Here is a 22,704-nt window from a genome sequence, read left to right on the forward strand (position 1 = left end):
TTATTGTTGAATGTTGACAGAAGTTGTTATTGGTGTAGTTAATTTTTTGTTGTATTTTTTTATTTTTTTTCTTCTTCTTCTTACTCTGCTCATTTATATTTGCTTCATTTTGATTGTAAAGTTCAAAGATACAATTTTTCCACTATTTTTGGTGTCGAAGAAAAGGTTTATATTTTTGTTTTTAGAAACTTTTGAACATGTTTTGTTGTTTTAGATGTTGTTGGGTTTTGCCGCTTGAAGTAATTAGTGATTGACGTTAGCTGTCAACAAATAACATCTTCTTCAATATGTTTTGAACCATTTGCTTTGTCAATGTTAGGTTTTTCTCTTCTTCTGTCTTCTTGGTCCATCCTTCTTTCTTCTTCTTCTTCATACGAAGTTACATTTTTTTAACTTCCTATTTATTGTTCTTCATGCAGAACTAAACGTTTGCTTCATCAAGGTTAGTTTTTGCTGTTTTTCTTCCTTTTTTTTTTCTTCTTCTTCGTGGATCCTTCTTCTTTCTTTTTTTTGTACTTTGTTAATTTTTTTTTCTTCGTGTTGATTGTTCTTCATGAAAGGTTTGGCTTTTTTAGATTGAAGTGCTTTAACATCGAACAAAATAAGGCTCGAGGATAAGGAACTAAGGCCTTTTGCAAAAGCAGATTAAAAAACATTCAATTTGTAGTTTTTCTTTTCTTTTTTTTTTATGCTTCAAATGCTTTTCTTTCTTCTTCTTTTTTATGAACTTTTTTATTGATTGTTAGTTGTTGGATTTAACATTTTTCGGTTTTGATTTTTTCAGGTTTGGAGAGATAAGGCTCGAGGATAAGGATTTAAGGTCCTTTGCAAGATTTGGGTTTCTTATGGTCAGGAATTTGCACTGCTTGAGACTCTTAAACTCTACAACAAACTGTTGGCTCTTGGGATCAAAGTTGTGTTCATCACATAAAGACCACTGGTCTGAAGGATGAAACTGTTTCCAACTTGAAGAATGTTGGATTCGACAAATGGTAGAAACTAATTGCGAGGTTAGTTTTGTTTGTTCTGATGAATCTTAAACTAAACACGTTTTTTATATGTTGTAGTGTTTGATGAACACTTTTGTTGATAGAAAGAAAAACTATTTGATGAACACTGTATGAAAAAATGGTTTTTGGGTGCAGGGATCCATCCATATACGTCGTTTTCTTTATGCTTTTCTTTGTTGTTTCCTGTTCCCATGCTGAAAAAAATCTAGCCGTGAATGTGCATTTAAGTTTTCCCGCTTCTTCCTCTAATGGCTAATCAAATCTTTAAATGATTCCATATTTAATGCTTGATTAAATTATTGATTGACGTATTGGTTGAAATATTGATTGACAGACAATTGCTTTTCTTCTTCTTCTCCCAAAAAATCTATTTTCATTCTTATTCTTCTTCCATAAAACGACAAATCTACATGATCAGAAGAAAACCCTTCGGCCTTAAGGTTAATGCTCCTTAAGTTTTTTTTTTCTTTTTCTTTTACTTCTTTTGCGATGAATCTACATTGAGTTTTCTTTCTTTTTCTTCGTGGTCTTCTTCTACTTTGGGTTCATGGTAATTTTGTGTTTTTGGTTTTTGGTCATTCCATAATTTGTCAAATATTGATTTTTGGTCATTCTATAATTTGTCAAATATTGATTTTGTCTTTACCTTCTATCTCCTATATCAGAGCTTGAGTGCATCAGATGGTTATTTGGTTAGCACAATCCTCACACGATCCTGAAGGTTATTACTTTTTTCAAAGAACTTATCTTTTTTGTTTCTTCATCTTCAAATATACTTATACATTTTTGTCATTCTTAGTTTTTGGGTTGAGATTATTGTAGGTACGAGAATGTTATGTTTAAACACTATGGTTGTTGGATTTGTTTTTGTATTTATAATGTTACTGTGGAGGGGAGTTCGTTATATAGTTATGTTTTTGTTCTACACTTAGGTTTGTTATATTTCATTGTAAAATATTAGGTTTGTGAATTTCGATTTTTGTTACTGTAAATATTTATGTTCAAAATCTTTTATATCTTTAAAACTTTCATATTATATAAGTTATTATTATTATTGTTATATCAATTTTCTTATTACAAATTAAAAGAAAAAAATTTCAGTTGAAAAAAACTAAAATCAGTATCTTATATAACTACAAATAAATACAATAAATTTAATACAATAAAGTAAAACAAAAGGTCTATTATTAATTATTGTTTATAATGGAATCGCAATAGGATTTCAAAAAGAAAAAAAAAAACTTATCATATATTGCTTACGGGATCATGTTGCACAAGATACATACGATTAACTATAACGATAAAAAAAAATATACAATTCATTTTAATATAATATATAACTATTCATTTTATTATTATTTATAATAATTGTGCTATTAAATGTATAGTACATCTCTCTTATTAATCGACCTTTCTATAAAAAAATAATATTATAGAAGGTAAATGACTATTTAATTTAAATAATAATTAAAAATATTCTTTTTAAATCCTTTAATTAATTGATATTTCTATAAAAAGTAATATTATACTTTTTATAATTATACCTAATAATCATTTTAATAACTGTATAATACATTTCTTTTATTAATGGAATTTTCTATAATAGTTAATCTTATATAAGGTAAATTATTATTTTTATAATTATTAAATCGATCATAATATCACAAAAATATAATTTAAGCATTGAAAATAAAATAAATTTATTATAGTTAATCATAGTCACACTTCATAATAAATAACGTCAAATTTGAATAGAAGGAATTATAATTGCTTTGACCATACTTTATCATGAGAAGAACTATTTATAATTAATTTCACAATACTTTATAATGAAACGAAAAAAAAAAAACTACTTCAATAAAATAACCTACCTACATTAAACAAATTAACACAAAAATATTAGACTATCAGTGAACCAAATTAATAGAAATATTGAACCAAATTAATAGACATACTGAATATAGTATTAGAAAATTAATTCACCAAATCTAAAAGGGTCTCCACTAAATCAAACTAGAGAGGTATTGAAAAGACACCTAATATGTATTGTTTGCCGCCAAAATCAAACTCTTCTTATTGATTCTGAAAATGTAATGATTTGACTACTGTGAAATAAGTTTACTTCGTAAAGCTTATTTAAGCTGTGTGAAATATAAATTATATTAAAAATTAATTAGAATAGTTAATAGTTAAGTGTTATCAAACATTAAAAATTAATCATCAATTATACAATACAAAATAGCTAACAATACTATATCATTTCATGTTAATTATACGAAATATATTTTTCCTAATATAAATATATTATTTTCAATTAACACAAATCTCACTACTACAAAAACTCATATTTCTTGTTAATTTTGTTTTGATTTTTCTTTTTGTAGAAAATACTTGTAAATTTTGTTATGAAAAAAAAATTGTAGGAAATTGCTGCCAATTATTTTGCAAAATAATTTGTATAAAACATTTTTTGCAACAAATTTAGTAAAAAATACATGCGAATTTTATAATTTTGTAGCAAATAATTACCCACGAAACAATTACCTGCCGATTAAAATTCTTAGAAAAAATAGCAGGAAAAAGTTTTTTCTTGCAAATTTTTTTAACAAATTTGCAAGAAAATTTCCATATAATATGAAAATTTTTAGTACTGTCTATATTACTAACAAAAATATATCATTTCATGTTAATTATAGAAAATATATTTTTCCTAATATAAATTGATTATTTTCAATTAACACACACATACACAAACATATATATATATATATATATATATATATATATATTTAAATATAACAAATAACTAAAAAATACTATAACAAAAATATACACTACTAAAAAAACTCATATTTCCTACCAATTTTGTTTTGAAAATCTTTCCGTAAGAAATACTTACAAATTTTGTTGTGAAAAAAAAATTACAAGAAATTTCTACCAATTTTTTTTCAAAATATTTTGTATAAAATACTTTTTGCAACAAATTTTGTAGGAAATACTTATAAATTTTATAATTTTGTAAGAAATTATTACCCACGAAGGAATTGTTTGCCAATTAAAATTTTTAGAAAAAATGGCAGAAAAGAATCTTTTCTTGCAAATTTTTTCAAAAAATTTTAAGAAATATTTCATGTAATTTGACAATTTTTAGTAATAATATTACAATGTCATATTTAAATATTAGTTACTTAATCACATTTTACTAATTGTATTGAATAATTTAGCTAATATAAATTTATTATTGTCAATAACCAAAATGATTATTTAAATAATATATTTATCACTCTCCATGACATAACGAAATCAATAAGTACACCAGTTAAATTATTATTCTCATAAATTAATAATAGATTTCTTAGTTTTATTGAATTTGATATATATTGAATACATTTACAATATATCAATTATAATATTACAAAAAATAATTTACGCATTTAAAATAACAATATTATAATTACTATTTTGTTATTATTATTTTAATCGATAAATATATTTTATTTTAAATTTTTACTTTAATTATTATTCAACAAATTTTGAATCAATATGTATTGAATATATTTATTACATTTTATTTACAATGTCAGTTTTAATATTACTTTATAACGTTATTTGTACCATAATAAGCTATCTTTTCAAGATTTGGCTAAAATTTGTGGTTTTAAGGAAGTATTAAATGGTAACAAGTAAAATCAGGATATACAGTGTTAATATATTATAGTCTTATATCGCAATAAGTTATCTTATACTTTTATTTCAAATTGGATTGATTTTTATTTCAAATTGGATTGATTGCAAAAATATTGGTCCATTCCACTTCTACTTTTATGATTTTTTATTGTTCATATTGCCATGATAAAACTGTATTTAGTTATTTCTATTTTAAATTTGTATCAATTTAACCTTTCCAAAGTAATAATTAATTTCTTTTGAAATGTGATTTAGAATATTTAAAGGATTAAAACCTTTATTTGTTGACTTATTTAAATATTTTAAATTTCTTTAACGATGTCCAAAAGTTATTTGTAGAATTATATTTTTTCAATATATTTAATCATATTTACATTATCTTCCTTAGTTTGTAATATATTTATCATTACATTATTATATTATAATTTTATTCAACAATTTTATTTCATTTTAATATTTTTGTTCAATTATTAATGTTATTTTTATTATTATTATTTGTTATTATAAATATAATGAATTGTTCTATTTTATTTTAATTTATATCTTTATTTATTAATACTATTATTTTTAATACTTAGTGGAGGTTGAATTTGTATTTATTGAAGATTGGAAAAATTTATTATATTTTATTTTTGTGCGGGATCATATTATATAGTATGTCTACATTTTACTTTAGCATCTACGGGTGCATACACATTTCATTTTAATATAATTCTATTTAAAAACTTTATTATCAATTTCACATTGTATTTATTTTATACAGGACCCTATTACATATTATGCCTAAATTTTATTTTAACAACAACACGTGCATATGCATTTCATTCTAATGTAATATACATGTGTTTGTATCTACATGTGTTTCTATTTAAAGATGTTAACATCAAATTCATGTTATATATATTTTTTTTTGTATGGGACCATATTACATACTACGACAACATTTTACTTTAGTAGCAATCCGTGCATACGTATTTCATTTTAATATAACATTCAAGTGTTTATATGTACATGTGTTTCTATTTTAGAATTTTATCATCAATTTCATCATGTATTTATTTTATACAGGACCATATTACACGATATGCATACACATTTCTATTTAAAAATGTTAACACAATCTCATGTTGTATTATTTTATACAGGACACTATTATATAATACGCCTACATTTTACTTTAACAAGGACTCATGAATACACATTATATTTTAATATGATATACATGTGTTTATATGTAAAAAATTTAACATAAATTTCATCTTTTATATATTTTGTATGGGACCATATAACCCAATATACCTACATTTTACTTTAATAACAACATGTGGATACACATTTTATTCTAATGTAATATACATGTGTTTATATCTACATGTATTCATATTTAAAAATTTTAACATCAATTTCACATTGTATATATTTTGTACATGACCATATAACACCATATGCTTTTATTTTACTTTAATAACGATTTGTACATACGCATTTTATTCTAATATATCACACAAAGTACGCATATTATTTTAATATAACATGCAATTTTTCTTTTTAAAAATTTTAACATCAATTTTATATTATATTTAATTTATACAGTACCATATTACATAATATGTTTATATTTTACTTTAAGAACGACCTATTATTATTACAAATTATTATAGTTAAATAAATTAATAATATATTTAAACAATAAAATTAATCATTATACAATTAAACCAATAACAATAATAATTATTCAAATCATTAATTTATATATCCTAACAATACAATCTGTTTTAAATATTAAAAAATATAAAACGAAAAAAAAAACACGTATGCACGGGTCTGGGACTAGTTATACACTGAATGTATTCAGAGGGCATAAGTACACTTAAACTTGTACATATGGTTTATGATTGGTTAAATTTTGATGAGTTTTTGAGACATGATTTTTGAATAGTTTAGTGGTGGGCATTGCCTAACGAACGATTGAGGTTATGATTATGATTGAGTTGTTAAGTTTGTGTAATTTGTTGGTTTGTCATTTGGTTCCTAAGGTTAGTGTCATTTTACAATTCTTTGATTATTGTTGTGGTGGTTGTTTTAGGGTTACTAGTGGGATTAAAATACTCTTTTGATAGGTTTTGGTTGTTTTAAGTAATTAACTGTGTACATTTTGTGAATTAATTAGGTTTTCTTATGCTGTCACGTGCAAATGTTTATTGTCTGTGATCCACATATTGTTTGTTAATGTAGGTTAGTAATATGTGCAGTTTATGTGTGGATTTCCATGTTATATATATAATATTGGAGCTTTTTTTGGAATTACGGTCCAACATATTAGAAGGAATTTGTAAATATTGAGACAATGAAATATATGGGCTAAACATCTACATGGTAATGTGACTTGTTTAGATTGAACTATTTTCATATATTAGGGATTCCTAAGAAGATTGGGCAATTATGGATGAAAAAATATGGTTTCCGATCTGAGGTAATAAAGAATATTTTGGAATATGTATTTGATTAGATAATAGGTTTATAGAGAGTGTACAGAACAATAATTGAAAAAAGAATAATAATATATAAATAATCAATGATTAATCTATCTTTGAAAAGTAGTGAAATTAACATGTTTAACAATAATTATTTTATTTTTTTTATTAATTTGTTATTTCATTTATTGTAATCAAATTTATATTATTTATATTTTTGCATACCAATCTTATTTATTAGGTTAAATTACTCTTTTTGTCCCTCTACTTGTTAAGTAATATCAGTTTGCTCTTCAAATTTTTCGTTGTCTCAATTTAGTATGCATTTTCTTTAAAATGATTCGATTTAGTCCTTACCGTTAGTTTGACCAGACACTATTAAAGCCAATGCCACGTGTCAATTTTTTTTTTTAATTTTTTACATGTGTCACGTGTCAAAATGACTCAATTTGATCCCTATATTTGTTTTTAGTTTCAATTTAGTCCCAATTTTTGTAAAGATGAAATAATATTGTCCGTCCTTAAATTGACACTCATTTTATTTTTTCATACATCTTATGTTGATATTCTTACTAAAATTAAAGTTTTTATTAAAAATTTCTATAAATATTTTAAATTAACTTTAAATTCTATACAAAACATTAGACTTTGGTTTTGTTTTGAACTTGAAATTTAGTTCCTAAACTTATGTGTGACAAGTTATTTGATTTTTAATCTTCATTAAGTTTGTATAATATGATACACTTGATGCCTTTATATATGATGACAAAATTGTTAATTTTTGAAATTAAGTTTGGAATTTAACTTTGTTTAATAATAAAGGCAATTTTGTTAAGAATAATAAAACTAAAAAAAAAAACTTGTTTAAAAATATTTCTATAAATATTTAATAAAAATGTCAATTTTGTTAACAATATCATCATAAGATTTATAAAAAAATTAAATTGAGTGTCAATTTAAAGAGGGACAATATTGCTTCATTTTTATAAAAATTGAGACTAAATTGAAACTAAAAACAAATATAGAGACCAAATTGAGTCATTTTGACATGTAACACAACTGTGAAGTAACACGTATAACAAGTTAACAAAATTCAAAAAATAAAATAAAATAAAAATTTAAAAAAAAATTCAAAAAATTCAAAAAAACCATAAATTGACACGTGGCATTGACTTTAACACTGTCTGGTCAAAATTAACGGTAATGACCAAATTGAATCATTTTTAAGAAAATGAGGACCAAATTGAGACAACGAAAAACTTGAGAACCAAACTGATATTACTTGACAAATAGAGGGACCAAAAGAATAATTTAACCTATTTATTAATTCCATTACGTTAGGTTTTTTTTATTATTTGAATTGTGTTTTATTAATCTTTCATGTCGGATTTCATCAGAATCAATTGTTTAAAATCATTTTGTATTCCTTGGGATACGATTAAGGATTAACATAATTCTATCTAGTTTATTAACTATTAATTTGGCAATACTAAAGTTGCTTTAGTTAGAATAGTGTTAATTTGATAGCGTCAACTTGATAGCGTCAACGACAATTTATCACACCCCATTTCACTATTCCACTACTTTTATCAACATAATCAAACTCAAAATTTTTTCAAAAACATTCTAACATATCCAAATGACGAAATCAAACTCCTTAATGCATGCTAATGAAGAATTTATGCACATTATTAACAACTTGGGTGTCTTCCAAGAACGCTTGTTTAATGTCATCAATTCGACGCTTTTTCCATTATGGATCTTCTAAACTAGTGAGTAGGGATACCAACGAGTCAAGTCAGGCAGAGATAGTGCCTACCCATTGCTCAACTCGCAATAAAAAAATCCACCCGTTACCACTAGAACCTGCAAGTATCCGTGAATACTCGTGGATATTTTAAAAAGAATATTTTATAAATTTTTAAAATAAAATTACAAAAAGATATAAAATTAAATATAAATTAATTTTTTAATTTTTAATTAAATTTAACCTAATAAAATATAAATTAAATTTTAATTTTAATTCCATTTAACTTAATAAAATATAAATTAAATTTTAATTTTAACTTTTTGTGGGTAATGGATACCAATCGGTACAAGTAGTATGATATCCGCACCCGACCCGTTACTCGCTACCCACGGGGTACCAACTATCTATCGTAAATTTTATCTGTGGATATCATGAACACGACTATTTTTGCTATTGCTACTGGTGAGTGTGGTGAGTTTCTTGTAGTCACCACCCAAGTAAGCCTTTAGCCTCTATCCATTGATCACAATTGTTCTTGGTTGTTGGATCTTCTATTTCAATTGTTCCATAAGGCTTGACCTCTTTAACTATGAATGGACCTGACCACCTAGTCCTCAACTTACCTAGAAACAATTTTAATTTTGAATTGAATAAGAAGACTGGTTGGTCTGGTTTAAATTGTCTCTTTATAATCCTTTTGTCATGAAATTCCTTTACTTTGTTCTTGTACAAGGAGGAAGATTTGTATGTTTGTAGCCTCATTTCTTTCAAAACATGGATCTAACATTTCCTTTTCTCACCAACAAGCTTTAGATCATAGTTCAGAGTCTTTAGGACCCATAGTGCCTTATGCTCGAGCTCCACAAGTAAGTGACAAACTTTTTCATATACAAGTTGAAAGGGGGTTAGGCCAATGCCAATTTTAAATGCAGTTTTGCATGTCCATAATGCATCATCAATTTTCAAAGCGCAATCCTTCATATAATCAACAACTAACTTTTTTAAAATCCTTTTTAGTTCTCTATTGGAAACTTCATCTTGGCCATTTGTTTGTGGGTGGTAAGGTGTTGCTACCTTGTGTCTTATTCCCTAATGTTCCATCACCTTTTTAAGCTGTCTGTTACAAAAGTGAGTGTCACCATTACTGATTAGCACCCTTGGTAAGCCAAATTTAAAAAATGTTCTTTTTCAAAAATTTGATCACAATTTTGGCACCAACAATTGATAGTTGTAGCTTCTACCAACTTCGAGGCATATTCCACTATCACTAACATGTATTCATTGGAATAGAACATTGGTAGTGCTCCTACGAAATCAATTCCCCAACAATCAAATATTTCAATCTGAATTATGCGTTGGAGGGGAAGTTCTTGTCTTCTGGATATGCCTCCCTCCCTTTGAGATTTGTCACAACTCTTGCAATAGTCATTTGCATCTTTAAACAAGGTAGGCCAATAAAAACCAGATTACAACACTTTGGTTGTAGTTATTTCTCTATTTAAATGACCTCCATAGGGTGAGTTATGGTAGTGTCACAATACATCTTTGATTTTTGTACTAAATGTGCATCTCCTGAACAAGCCATCAATGCCTACTTTGAAGAGGTATGAATCATCCTAGACAAACTACTTGGAGAATTTTAATAGCCTCTTCCTTTGGTGCTTACTATACTCTTTGGGAATTGTTCTAGCAGCCTTGAAATTAGTCATATCAACAACCAATGTTTGTCTTGGATTACAAACCTTTCATTTTATGATTGCTCCTTCCTAATTAGTGACTTTCTCATTGCTTAGCCTTGATAAGTGGCTAGCTACAAGACTCTCACTTCCCTTTTTATCCTTGATGGTCAAGTTGAACTCTTGTAGCTGCAAAATCCACCTTATTAGCCTTGGAATGGAATCACTTTTGTTCATGAGATATTTGATAGTTATATGGTTAGTGTAAACTATTATTTGTGATCAAATCAAGTATGCTCTGAACTTTCAGTTGTGACATAATTCACTTGAGCTTCATTCAATTTTTTGTTGGCATAATGAATAGTATGAAAATGGTTGCATTTTCTTTGGTCAAAGACAACTCCAACTACAAAGTCATTAGCATCACATATCAATTCAAAGGCAATTTTCCTGTCTGGTGCAGAGATAATTGGAGTTGTGCTTAGCTTTTTCTTAAGTGTTGAAAAAGCTTATAAGAACTTTTCATCAAAAGAGAATTTTGATTCTTTCAGTAGCAAATTGCAAAGAAGTTTTGAAATCTTTGAGAAGTCTTTAATGAACCTTTTGTAAAATCTAACATGTCTAAGGAAACTTCTGATTCCTTTGATATTGGTTGGAGGAGGGAGTTTTGCTATGATATCCACTTTAGCTGGATCAACTTCTATCCCTTTCAGAGATTTTATGGCCAAGTGGAAATTCTTCCTTAACCATAAAATGACATTTCTCCTAATTGAGCACCAAGTTGGTTTCTACACATATTTTCAGAACCTTGTTTAGATTCAAATGATGACCCAAATACTGAAAAGTCATCAATGAAAACTTCTATGCATTTCTCTATCAAATCTAAAAAGATTGCTGGCATGTATCTCTGCAATGTGGCTGGAGCATTCTACAACTTAAAAGATATACTTCTATAGGCAAAAATTCCAAATTTATAAGTGAATGTAGTCTTTTCTTGATCTAGTGGATCCTCGACTATTTGGTTGTAGCCAGAGTATCCATCTAGAAAAAAAAAATAGTAGGCTTGTCCAACCAATCTTTCTAGCATTTGATCCATGAAAGGTAATTGAAAATGATCCTTTCTTGTTGATTGGTTTAACTTTATGTAGTCAATACACATCCTCCATCCCAGAACAGTTCTTGAAGGGATCAATTCATTATTTTCATTTTGAACAACTATGATCCCTCCTTTTTTAGGAACAACTTAGACTGGATTAACCCATTCACTATTTGAAATTGGGTAAATCATACCAACTTCTAGCAATTTTATAACCTCCTTCCTTACTACTTCTTTCATATTTGGATTAAGGCATCTTTGAGACTAAGCTATTGGCTTGGAATTTTCTTCCATCATGATTATGTTCATACAATCAAAGAGTTTAATTCCTTTTAAATTAGCTAAGGTCCAGTCTATAACTTTCTGAATAGCCTCCAATATTTTCATCAATTTGTGTTTTTCACCCTCTGTGAATGAATCGTTCAAGATGACATGTTTGTGTGATTTTCCTCCAAAAAAGGAATATTTCAAATGTGAGGGCAACTTATTGAGCTTTTCATGTGATCTTTGTTTTGGTGTCTCCTTGCAGTTGATTTCCATCTTTGTGCACTAGCAGAGGTTATTGATTTAACATAATCAAGTTTTGTTATCAACAATTTTCCCCTTACTTCTCCTTGACATAAATGTAATTGTCATCATTGGTTAATACCTTCAATTTTTGGTTACTTTCTTTTGTTCATCCGACAAAGTTCATCAAGAGTATCCATTTTGAAGTAATCTTTTTTGTCAACAAGATGCTTCATGTCTTCAAACACATTAAAGTTGAACTCATCATCTTGTACTTTTACTTTTAACTTGCCATTGTCCACGTCTATGATAACTTTTGCAATTGTCATGAATGACCTTCCTAAGATGAAAGACACTTCTATATCCCCTTCAATATCGATAATCACAAAGTCTATTGGAAAGTAGAACTTGTGTACTTTAACCAAGAGATCTTCCACTACATCATATGGATATTTTACTGATTTATCAGTAAATTATAATGTCATCCTTGTAGGCTAAGTTTCCACATCTCTTACCCTCTTAACAATTGATAGAGGCATCAAATTTATGATTGCCCAAAGGTCCAATAGTGTTTTGCCTACTATTAGATCTCTAATTGCTATAGGCAGAGTAAAATTGTCAAGATCCTTGAATTTTTTAGGTAAGGGTTTTTTCATGATGACAGTACATCCAACTTCTAGTTTCGCAGTTTCTTGTTCGTGAATTTTCCTTTTCTTGGTCAATAGATCCTTCATGAATGGTATATTGATCTACAATCTTTTGATCATGTTTAAGAACCTTGTAATTAATGTTCCAACAATTAATGTTGTAATAAATGCGAAAGAAAAGTTCTAACAACCTTACCATTGACCTCTATTTATAGTTTTCTACGTGTGCCTTTGATTAGAGTTGGCTTAATCATGACCCAATTGCTTTTAAAACTTGATTAAAATGACCTGTTTAATTTTAATTGCCGACGAACCTTTTTATTTCTGATGTCGTTCGATGTTACATGTTGAACGTTGTTGTCTGATTCCTATCTACATATCTCCAGCATTACACCTTGAATACTCGATGGACCGTTCGTGTGGCACCATTGAGGTGGCTGGTCACTCATTGTCACATTTTTTATATGATCAACAATTGGGCCCTAACAACCAATATATTGTTCGCTTAGCACCAGTGAGGCAGCTGACCATTCGTTGGCACATATTTCCATTTGATAAACAATGGGCCTTAACGACCAACGTATCGTTTGCATGATGCTGCTGAGGTAGTTGGCCACTCATTGATACATATTTTCATGATTTTCGTTGTGATCGTCACATCTAGGGGAGCTTGACTGCTTCGCAGCGAGATTTGTTCTATAGATTTGTATGTATACCATCCGGGTGCTTGGCAAGGTGGTCGCCGATCGGCGCACGATATTTGTGTACTTAGATTTGGATACAAGTTAGTTATGCAAATTACTTTGGGCACCGATAGACGTTTAGCTGGTCGATTAGTCCATACGGTACACAAGCCCCCCAAGCCTTGAGCGAGGCCTTATGTCGAAGTGAAAAGAATTTATTATACTGTTCAATTTTCTTCCCCAAGGTTCCACTCGATTCATTCAGGTGGACATTGCTTGGGATGGCATGCTCAGATACGATGCTTCGTATTTGTACCTGTTAAGCAGAATTTGAAGGGTAATGCCTCCTAGGCTGTTGAAGGTCTAATGCCTTTTGTGCAGCTAAGTATTGTTGGAATTTCTATAAATAGGAACATGTGGTCCCTATCATTTTCATGCTTTTGGCATCTTACACCGTTCTGGTAATGGGGTTTCCAGAATCATAGGGGTGAAGGAATTTCTCCCTCTGTGTGGACTTTCATCCTAGAGGGGTGACCTCCTTTGCTTGCCACTGAACTTTCCACTATCGTGTGAGTGGGTTCGTTCTTTGTTCCTTTAGGCCTCCCCGCATGGGAAGGGTGAGGTTGTTCTTCCTCCCCGATTGGCTCTACTCGATTATGCCTTGGGGGGGGGGTAAGGGATGGTTAGGGTAGAAGGTATAGGGTTCACCTTCTCCCTCTCTTGTCTGATGGCCGCATTCTCTTCCCTTAAGACTCAAATTTGCACTTCGTAGTTCTGCTACATTTCATCCTTACACCGCTGCATCATCCTCAACATCTCTCGGGTGTCTGCTTGGTCATCTGAGGCATCGGGCACTTCAATGTTGCTCATCATGTTTCTCGTGGTCACCATAAGGGTTTATGTTCAACAAACGTGCGACATCGTTGAGGCGACTGGCACGTCGTTGACACATATTTTCATATGATCAACAATTGGGCTGTGACGACCGACATATCGTTCGCTCGATGCCACTGAGGTCGACCATTCGTTGACACATATTTTCATATGGTCAACAATTGGGTCTTGACGATCGACGTATCATTCGCACGCCGCCGTGAGGCAGTTGGCCGCTCGTTGATTCATATTTTCATGATATCCGTAATGATTGTCACGTACAAAGAATGTTGACTACTCCACGAACATGATTTGTTCTATAGGTTCGTATTTCTATTATCTGGGCGCTTGACAAGGTAATCATGATCAATACTCCATATTTGTGTACTTATAAATATAAATTAATTATACAAATTACTTTGGACGTAGATAAGTGTTTAACTGATCCACTAACCCATACAATACAATATGCTAAAACACTAAATAATTTAATATACACGTTAGAGTAGTTATCATGTGACCCATAACATTCCACAATTTATTTAATCCAAAATTTAACGCATTTTAATTTTGTAATTAAAAACATAAAAATAATTTAAGAAACTAAACACGTAAAAATTACATATACAGGGCCTTTTGTAATGAAATTATTTCATGATACACGTTTTATTGGTAAACGTGTTCTAATTACTTTTAGAAAACAACGGAACCGGTCAAAATATTTAATTATTATACTACTTTTCTTTAAAAAAATATTTCATTTATTATAGGCTTTAAAAATTACTTTTCATAAACAATTATTTAGAATAGAAAAGGTAAAAAATTCTGCATTCTTATATTTAGTTAAAAGAGTTTAATTTTACATCGTAAATAGAGATAAATTATATTCTCATAATAATTATTTCGATATATAAAAGAAGGATTAAATATATTTTTGGTCCTTGATTTTTAGTAAATTTTGAAATTAATTTATTTTAAAATTTTAAATTAATTTAGTCTTTCATTTTCTAAAATATATTAATTTAGTTATTTTAATCAAATTTTGTTAAGTTTATTTGACATTTCAAGCGTGTTTCATAATAGTATTTGACTTAACATTAAAATAAAAATATGTTAAAAAATATAAACAACTTAAATACAAATATGAGATGTGTACGAAACATAAAATAATTATAACAAAATTTAATTAAAATAACTAAATTCACATATTTTAAAAATAAAAAATTAAATTGATAGAATAATTTTAAAATTCACTTAAAAGTAAAAAAGAACAAAACCATAGTTATTGTATCAAACAAAAATATTAACAACTGCTTTCTAGATATACTCACTTAAAATTCTATTTATAATCATTTATAATTAATACTAGTAAAGAGATGCTTCATATTTATCGGATTATACTTATTTTATCTGTACCTATAAATTGTGAAAAGTTTCCTTTCGGTAACCATATTTTTAAAATAAATAAAAGCTATTTACAATAAAATTAAAAAATTAATTTATATTTAATTTTGTAATTATAATAATCCATATTTATATATAATGAGAATTATATTTATATTCTATCCCATTTCAAATTAAAATAATTATTTTAACAATAAGTAATAATTTATTTAAATTTTAATTGTTTTTTTATTTAACTGTCTATTTAAACTTAACCATTTTTAATTAAAAAATTTCTTATAGAATAACAAAAATATCTATAATAAAATTATAAAAAGAATATTTAATTTTATAATCTATAACAATATATAAAGAAGATTCCTTTCTTTGTATTCACATTTTAAAATACCAATTTTATCGTTTAAAGTATAATTATTTATAAAAAATTTAAAAATTAATCGTTACTTCTACCAACTTTTTTATGAAATCATCTACTCTTCTCTTTTTCTCTATTTATCAACAATTATTCTCTCATCTTTTCTGATATATTTCACTTCATTTATAATAAATATAATTTTATTTTATATATTATAACTTAATAACATTACATTATCATCACTTACTAATATAATATCACATATATTTACAAAATTTGCACGACAACGACAGTTATAATAATAACAATAACAATAATTTGTTATTTTTTATTATTATAAAAAACGGTGAACACCCATATGTTTTCACAAGTATCTAGTGTTAATTAAATTGGGTTTAATTTTAATAACGGTAAGTTTAAAATTTCACCCTTTTAATTCATTAAAGTTTATTTTATATATTTTAAAAGTAATTATCAATTACATAAAGAAAAAAAACACAATTGAATGAGGCCTTTTAAAAAAATCCTCAGCATAAAAAATATTCTAATTATAATTTTAAAATAATATATTCAGATATGAAATGGTAAAATTGTTTCAATTATAACTTTGAAAACAAATATTAATTTCATTATTTATAATAATCTTTGCATAAACAAATAATTTGATCTTTATTAATTAATTTGGAATATCATTAATTAATTTTTATTATTATTAATTAATCATAAAATAATAAGAATAATAATAATAGTATTTAAAAATTAATACCATGGTTTGTTTGAGTGTTTTTTTATATAATTTGTACTCTAATAGACACTCTAATTTGTACATAATTTAAGAAACTATTAAATATGATGAACTGTAGTTATTTTAATACACATTCTAAGTACTCTTACTGTTGTTATGTGTTTATAAGATCATAAAAATAATAGAAAATATTTTTTCAGATATCATTTTATAACTTCAATAAATAATATTTTGAACTTTAATAAATATGTAATAATTAATATTTTAATTATATTTTTACTTTACTTTTTATTATTAAATGTAGATATTGTGCTTTCAGGAATAATAATGTAATAATAGTTATTATTTCATTATTATCATGGTTATAATTGAACCCATTAAATTTTGTTAAAAAATAAAATAAAGTACTTGGACAAAGGTATGTCCCTACTACCTAACATTTCTCGTGCAAGTAAAGTCTGGTTTTGACTATGGATCTGAAGCCACTAATTGTTTGTCCATTACCAAACCCCATTTCCATTAACTCTAATTAATCCATTATTTCATTGTGTTTTAAGTCTTTTACTACCAAATCTCTTTTGCTGCCTCACTCACCACTTTACACATCAAAAACAATACCAAAACATTCCATATCATAACTCTGCATCCCATTCTTCTTCCTCACCACCAGAATCCTTCTCCTTCCTCACTTTCTTAGTTTGCTACTCTCATCACTCACTCTCTTTCTACCCTAAACCACTAAATCGATCTAAATTTCTCCAAATCGTAAACCCTTTTTGCTCAATTCACTTAATTCTCCCCCCTGCCCCCGCTGTCGGCTCGTGGGTGGGTAAAGTTGTCGTTTTTGTCTTCTGGGTATGGCTGGTGTTGTTGTTTCAATGTCTTCTTCTTCTTATCGCCTTTGATGTAATTTGTGTGTTGTCTGATTCCCCTTCTTATTGATGTTTTGAAATTGGGGATGTTTTTTTTTTTTTTTTTTCTTGTTTCGGGCTGGATTTGGGTTTACAGGTTTTGGAGCAAAGACGAAGATGGGTGAGGGAGAGCGTTTCCAGCTGGGAACTGTGGGCGCGTTGACTCTTTCAGTGGTTTCATCTGTGTCCATTGTGATTTGCAATAAGGCGCTGATGAGTTCATTGCATTTTATTTTCGGTAAATTCTCTTTCCTCTTGATTGTTGCAAGCTTGTACCCTTGTTTTGTTTTCTATTTTTGCCACCTTTTTTTTCTTTCATTTCTTCTTTTTCTAACCTACTTGTTCCATCAGTGTTTGTGTGATTTCATGCGTGCTATTACAATTGAAGATTCATAATTTTAGCCCTTCCCTTCCTCTTGCCTCTTTTGTTGGAACTTAGAACTTGATCCATTGTACTTGCTGCTACTTCTTGTGACGTAGTCTGCCAGCGATCTAGACTGTGTACTCACCTAGGGTGTGTCTGGTTGGCTGTTTAGGCAGAAGTTTTGTAATGAAAATTACGCCATACTTGCTTCTTTCAACATGAGAATGTGGAAATAGAAATGTTTTTCGTTATCAACTTTGGTTGACAATCATTTTCAACCAACTCAACTGCCCATGCCCTTAGAGAAACTAGAAGTGTTAGTTGGAGATTGGATTTGTCGAATTTTATAATTTTTCATGTTGCCTTTGTATCTAAAATTTAGTTTCCTATATACTATATCCGGGAATTGATATGATCTTTTGGATTGTTGATATCCCTTCTTTTTCTAAATTAAATATTGCCACTTTGGACTTATCTATTGTTGTCTGTATTCACTAGGCATTACCAAGTTAAGTATTTTGTTTTCTTTACTTCTTTTTCTGCAATCTATACAGCTGCTTAGTAATGTGAATAAGATGAGTTGCCTGGTTAAAATTATAATAATTGATTTGGTTTTCTGGAAGTACCTAAACATTAGATATTACTTATCATTATTGTGCATTTTAATGTACCTGTTTTCTGTCCTATTGACAAAGAAGATCAACTTATCTCGTCTGAAATTTGGTGTATGATGATGATTTAGGTTATTTTCATCCATGTGCAAATTTGAGCTTTCATGTTTACACTTCGATGTATTGTCTGAGGTTTACACGATTTTTGAAAGTTGTCCTTTTTGATATGCAGCTACAACTTTGACCAGCTGGCATCTGCTTGTGACATTTTGTTCCCTTCATGTGGCTCTCAAAATGAGATTCTTTGAGCATAAACCTTTTGAGCAGAAAGCTGTAATGGGATTTGGGATTTTAAATGGGATCTCAATTGGACTTTTAAATTTGAGCCTGGGGTTTAATTCTGTTGGCTTCTATCAGGTAGGTTTGTTAAGGTTCTGTTTCTCATTTGATTTTTGTTGACTCTGAACATCCCCGTGATATTCCTTTTCAGATGACTAAGCTGGCCATCATTCCTTGCACTGTACTGTTGGAGACCCTTTTTCTTGGGAAGAGATTCAGGTTCCATTTAACTTCTTGTCAATACTATGATTTTTTTATGTTTGATTGTTGATATATATGTACTCGAAATGTTAGTTATGTAATGGTCAATGAAAAAACTCATTCATATTCGTTTTCAGATCTTCTTTTTGTGTCTTATTTGTTCTCTCTCTCTCTCTCTCTCTCTCTCTCATACATACACACACACACACACACTTACTCAATGTTCTGGCCTCAAGTATGTTTGTATCTAAACCATTTGAGCTTACCTTGCTTTAGTATTTTCAATAAATAAAATTCATTGTTATCTTTTCATTGTTATTGCAGTAAGAGAATTCAATTTGCCCTTACTATCCTCCTTCTGGGTGTCGGGATTGCTACTGTCACAGATTTGCAGCTCAATGCTCTTGGCTCCTTCTTATCTTTTCTTGCAGTGATTACAACTTGTGTTGCTCAGATTGTATCCTTAAGTAATTTCATTTGCATTAACGCGAATTATTTTTGCAATATTTTCTGATCAATTGTGATATATTGAATAGAAGAATATACACTGGGGACTTATTTCTGAATCTTTTCAACTTTGGCATATATTTTTATATACTCTATTTGTTTGACATATTCTGTATTTTCCTTTGTCACTTATAGTGATTATCTTCTGCCCCGAGGTACATGAGGTGGTTGAAGAACTAATCATCATACCCCTAACTTAATTTTTTTTTGGGTTTTCTTGTTTAAATTGTGCAAGGCTTCACATGCAGAGCCTCATTTTTGGCCTGGGAGCTCCTTTTTCCCGTGACTTTGGACAAGTTCATTTTCTTTATCTAGAGGCTGTCATTTATGTTATTCGAAGATAGTTAGGAGTAAAATAGTTAGGAGTAAAATATAAGTTTTTATTGCGCTTGAAAGCTTTGCACAGATGATTGTCTGATTTATTTTCCTGGGATATCATTGTTTTATTTGGTGTCTTGTCCTTAATTAGTTGCTTTTAGATGACAAATACTATCCAAAAGAAGTTCAAGGTTTCTTCCACCCAGCTTCTGTACCAATCATGTCCATATCAAGCAGCAACCCTGTTAATCTGCGGTCCATATCTGGATAAACTTTTAACCAACCAAAATGTATTTGGTTTCAAGTATACAACACAAGTGACGGTAAGAGTTCAATTATTAAACAAGTCTTCCCAAGTTCCAACTCCTTTTTTTTAACGTTTTATCAACTGCTTCTTTCTGCATTGCAGGTTTTCATTATTCTTTCCTGCCTTATCTCCATCTCAGTCAATTTTAGTACATTCCTTGTTATTGGAAAAACATCTCCTGTGACCTATCAGGTTCTTGGACACCTAAAGACATGCCTTGTCTTGGCATTTGGTTATATACTACTCCAAGACCCATTTAGCTGGAGAAACATTCTGGGAATTATGATAGCCATGATGGGGATGATTTTATATTCTTACTATTGCTCACTTGAGAACCAGCAGAAAACTGTCGAAGCTTCATCACAAGCATCCCAGGTTTGTTCGGCCAACTTTGCATGTCTTGGTTTTTATACTTTAACAATCATTTCTAGAAGTACATTCTGTCACTATTTCTTCTTAACTTTTCCAGGCAAGAGAAGGTGAATCTGATCCTCTGATCAATGTGGAAAATGGAAGTGCAGTTGTGAGTGATACAATTGGACAGAGACAGTTGTCCCCTGTATGGAGCAAGAGCAAAGATTAGTATGTTTAATGGGCTTTCGTTATAGCATTGTCAAGAACAGTTATAGTCCTTATAGAGGGTTAACACCCGTGATCCATTTGGAATTAGGATCTGGAATTGCTGCCAAATACATGTCCCTGTCATTTTTTCTCAGTAGCTATAGTCTAATATTTCCTGAACCGTTTGCCGACCAACAATATTAGGGAGGGGAACAAGTACATGGTCATGTCGCAATTCTATTGGCCAACAGATATGCAGTATAGTATCATACATTTTCTGGTGATGTTTTCACATCATGTTACATTATAATTTCATATAGATATCCAAACTTTTTTCTTTGCCTGAATAATGTATAAACGCCTACCGGTTATTATTATTTTTTTATTCAGAGTTTTTTCCGTGTGTTTTAGGTATGTACTGATGGTATTGCTATACCAAAAGTAGTCATTTCTTTCAGTCTTTATTGTATTATTTATTTTTTGAAGCTTAACGACCCCATTATACTGTTCTTGGCTTGAACTTTACTCGTGCCCTTTGTCTTTTCTTTGTATATTGTAATATAAATTGAAACTTATGGTAGCTGTTGATTTTGCTTCCCATTTTGGCTACTTTAATTAAAGGGAGTGACAGATACGGTTACGAGTGAATGAAATGAAGAAGCAGCATCTAATTAAAAAGAAACAAAAGAAAATGCAAACATAATAAGGGTCTAGGAGTAGGAACATCCCTTGCTAAGGACATATTTGGGTAAATACCTGTTTATCTTGTTAATGTAAGGAAATACTTTCACCTTTGTAAAATACTGACATTCAACCTTGATGAAGGTTCATCAAATCTTTTCTGGATCTATTCTGCTCGTAAGATTTCTGTGAAAACCGACTCAATGTCATATAAGCTTCATCAGGACTCGTCAAATATCTTATAAGCTGGAAATTTCGTGATCCATTTTACTGATGCAATCTGAATTTTTCTCTGGTATCAGTCCATATTACAGCTGCAATGGAAGCAAGTATTCACAGCAGTGATGTCCTTGGATTCAGAATCCAAGATGCAACCAATGTTATTGTGCTGTGACTTTTTACATATTCATTGTCTGAGAAGAAAGTAAGCTTTTAAATAAAGTTAAAATTAATTTATATACAGGTTATCAATAAGAAAACATCTAAATCAAACAAGTTTTATTTTTTAATCAGATTGAATGGGGCAAATCATGATAACAAAAGAAGGGTTTTCTGGGAGAGGTAGCTTCACCACAACAGAACTTAACCCTTGAAAGACAATGGAAGTAGCGTAGGTACCTAGAGCATTCTCCTGAACATTATTCTAACTTTTGAATACATTGTAATTGAACTAAGAGGATTTACATTATTTATTTTGAAATGAGAGAATTGTTGAAGCTATTTAACGATTAATTATACTAGTTACATGCTTAACGCGTGACTTGTGTCCTGAAAAAAATAATGGTAGTAAATAAATAGTCGGCAGGTGGTGGTGTGCTGTAACAAGCCCAATGAAACTGGTGTGCAGTTATGCACGCGTGTACACCCTCTAATATTCAATCACTATATTTAGAAATTCTACTAAACACAAATAAGTTTAGTCAATTCAAAAATCAGTTTTAATTAGTAAGTAAGCAATGTTTTATAGGGTGACAAAAAATACACCAATTCAATTATA

The 22,704-nt window shown here is 29.0% G+C and overlaps 1 protein-coding gene across 1 annotated transcript; it reads left to right on the forward strand.

The window, feature by feature from the left end:
- Nucleotides 1-17,466: 17,466 nt before the first annotated feature.
- On the forward strand, nucleotides 17,467-21,421 carry LOC114164192 (UDP-xylose transporter 3-like). Its single transcript, XM_028048762.2, has 8 exons — nucleotides 17,467-17,762; nucleotides 17,916-18,056; nucleotides 19,026-19,210; nucleotides 19,284-19,351; nucleotides 19,658-19,790; nucleotides 20,320-20,481; nucleotides 20,568-20,840; nucleotides 20,935-21,421. Exons 2-8 carry the CDS (start codon nucleotides 17,936-17,938, stop codon nucleotides 21,046-21,048), a joined length of 1,056 nt encoding a protein of 351 aa, XP_027904563.1. The 5' UTR covers nucleotides 17,467-17,762; nucleotides 17,916-17,935; the 3' UTR covers nucleotides 21,049-21,421.
- Nucleotides 21,422-22,704: the final 1,283 nt, after the last annotated feature.

This window comes from Vigna unguiculata, chromosome 9, assembly GCF_037176805.1.
Source record: "Vigna unguiculata cultivar grain cowpea cultivar isolate G323 ecotype 2 chromosome 9, ASM3717680v1, whole genome shotgun sequence".
Taxonomy (NCBI): Eukaryota; Viridiplantae; Streptophyta; class Magnoliopsida; order Fabales; family Fabaceae; genus Vigna; species Vigna unguiculata.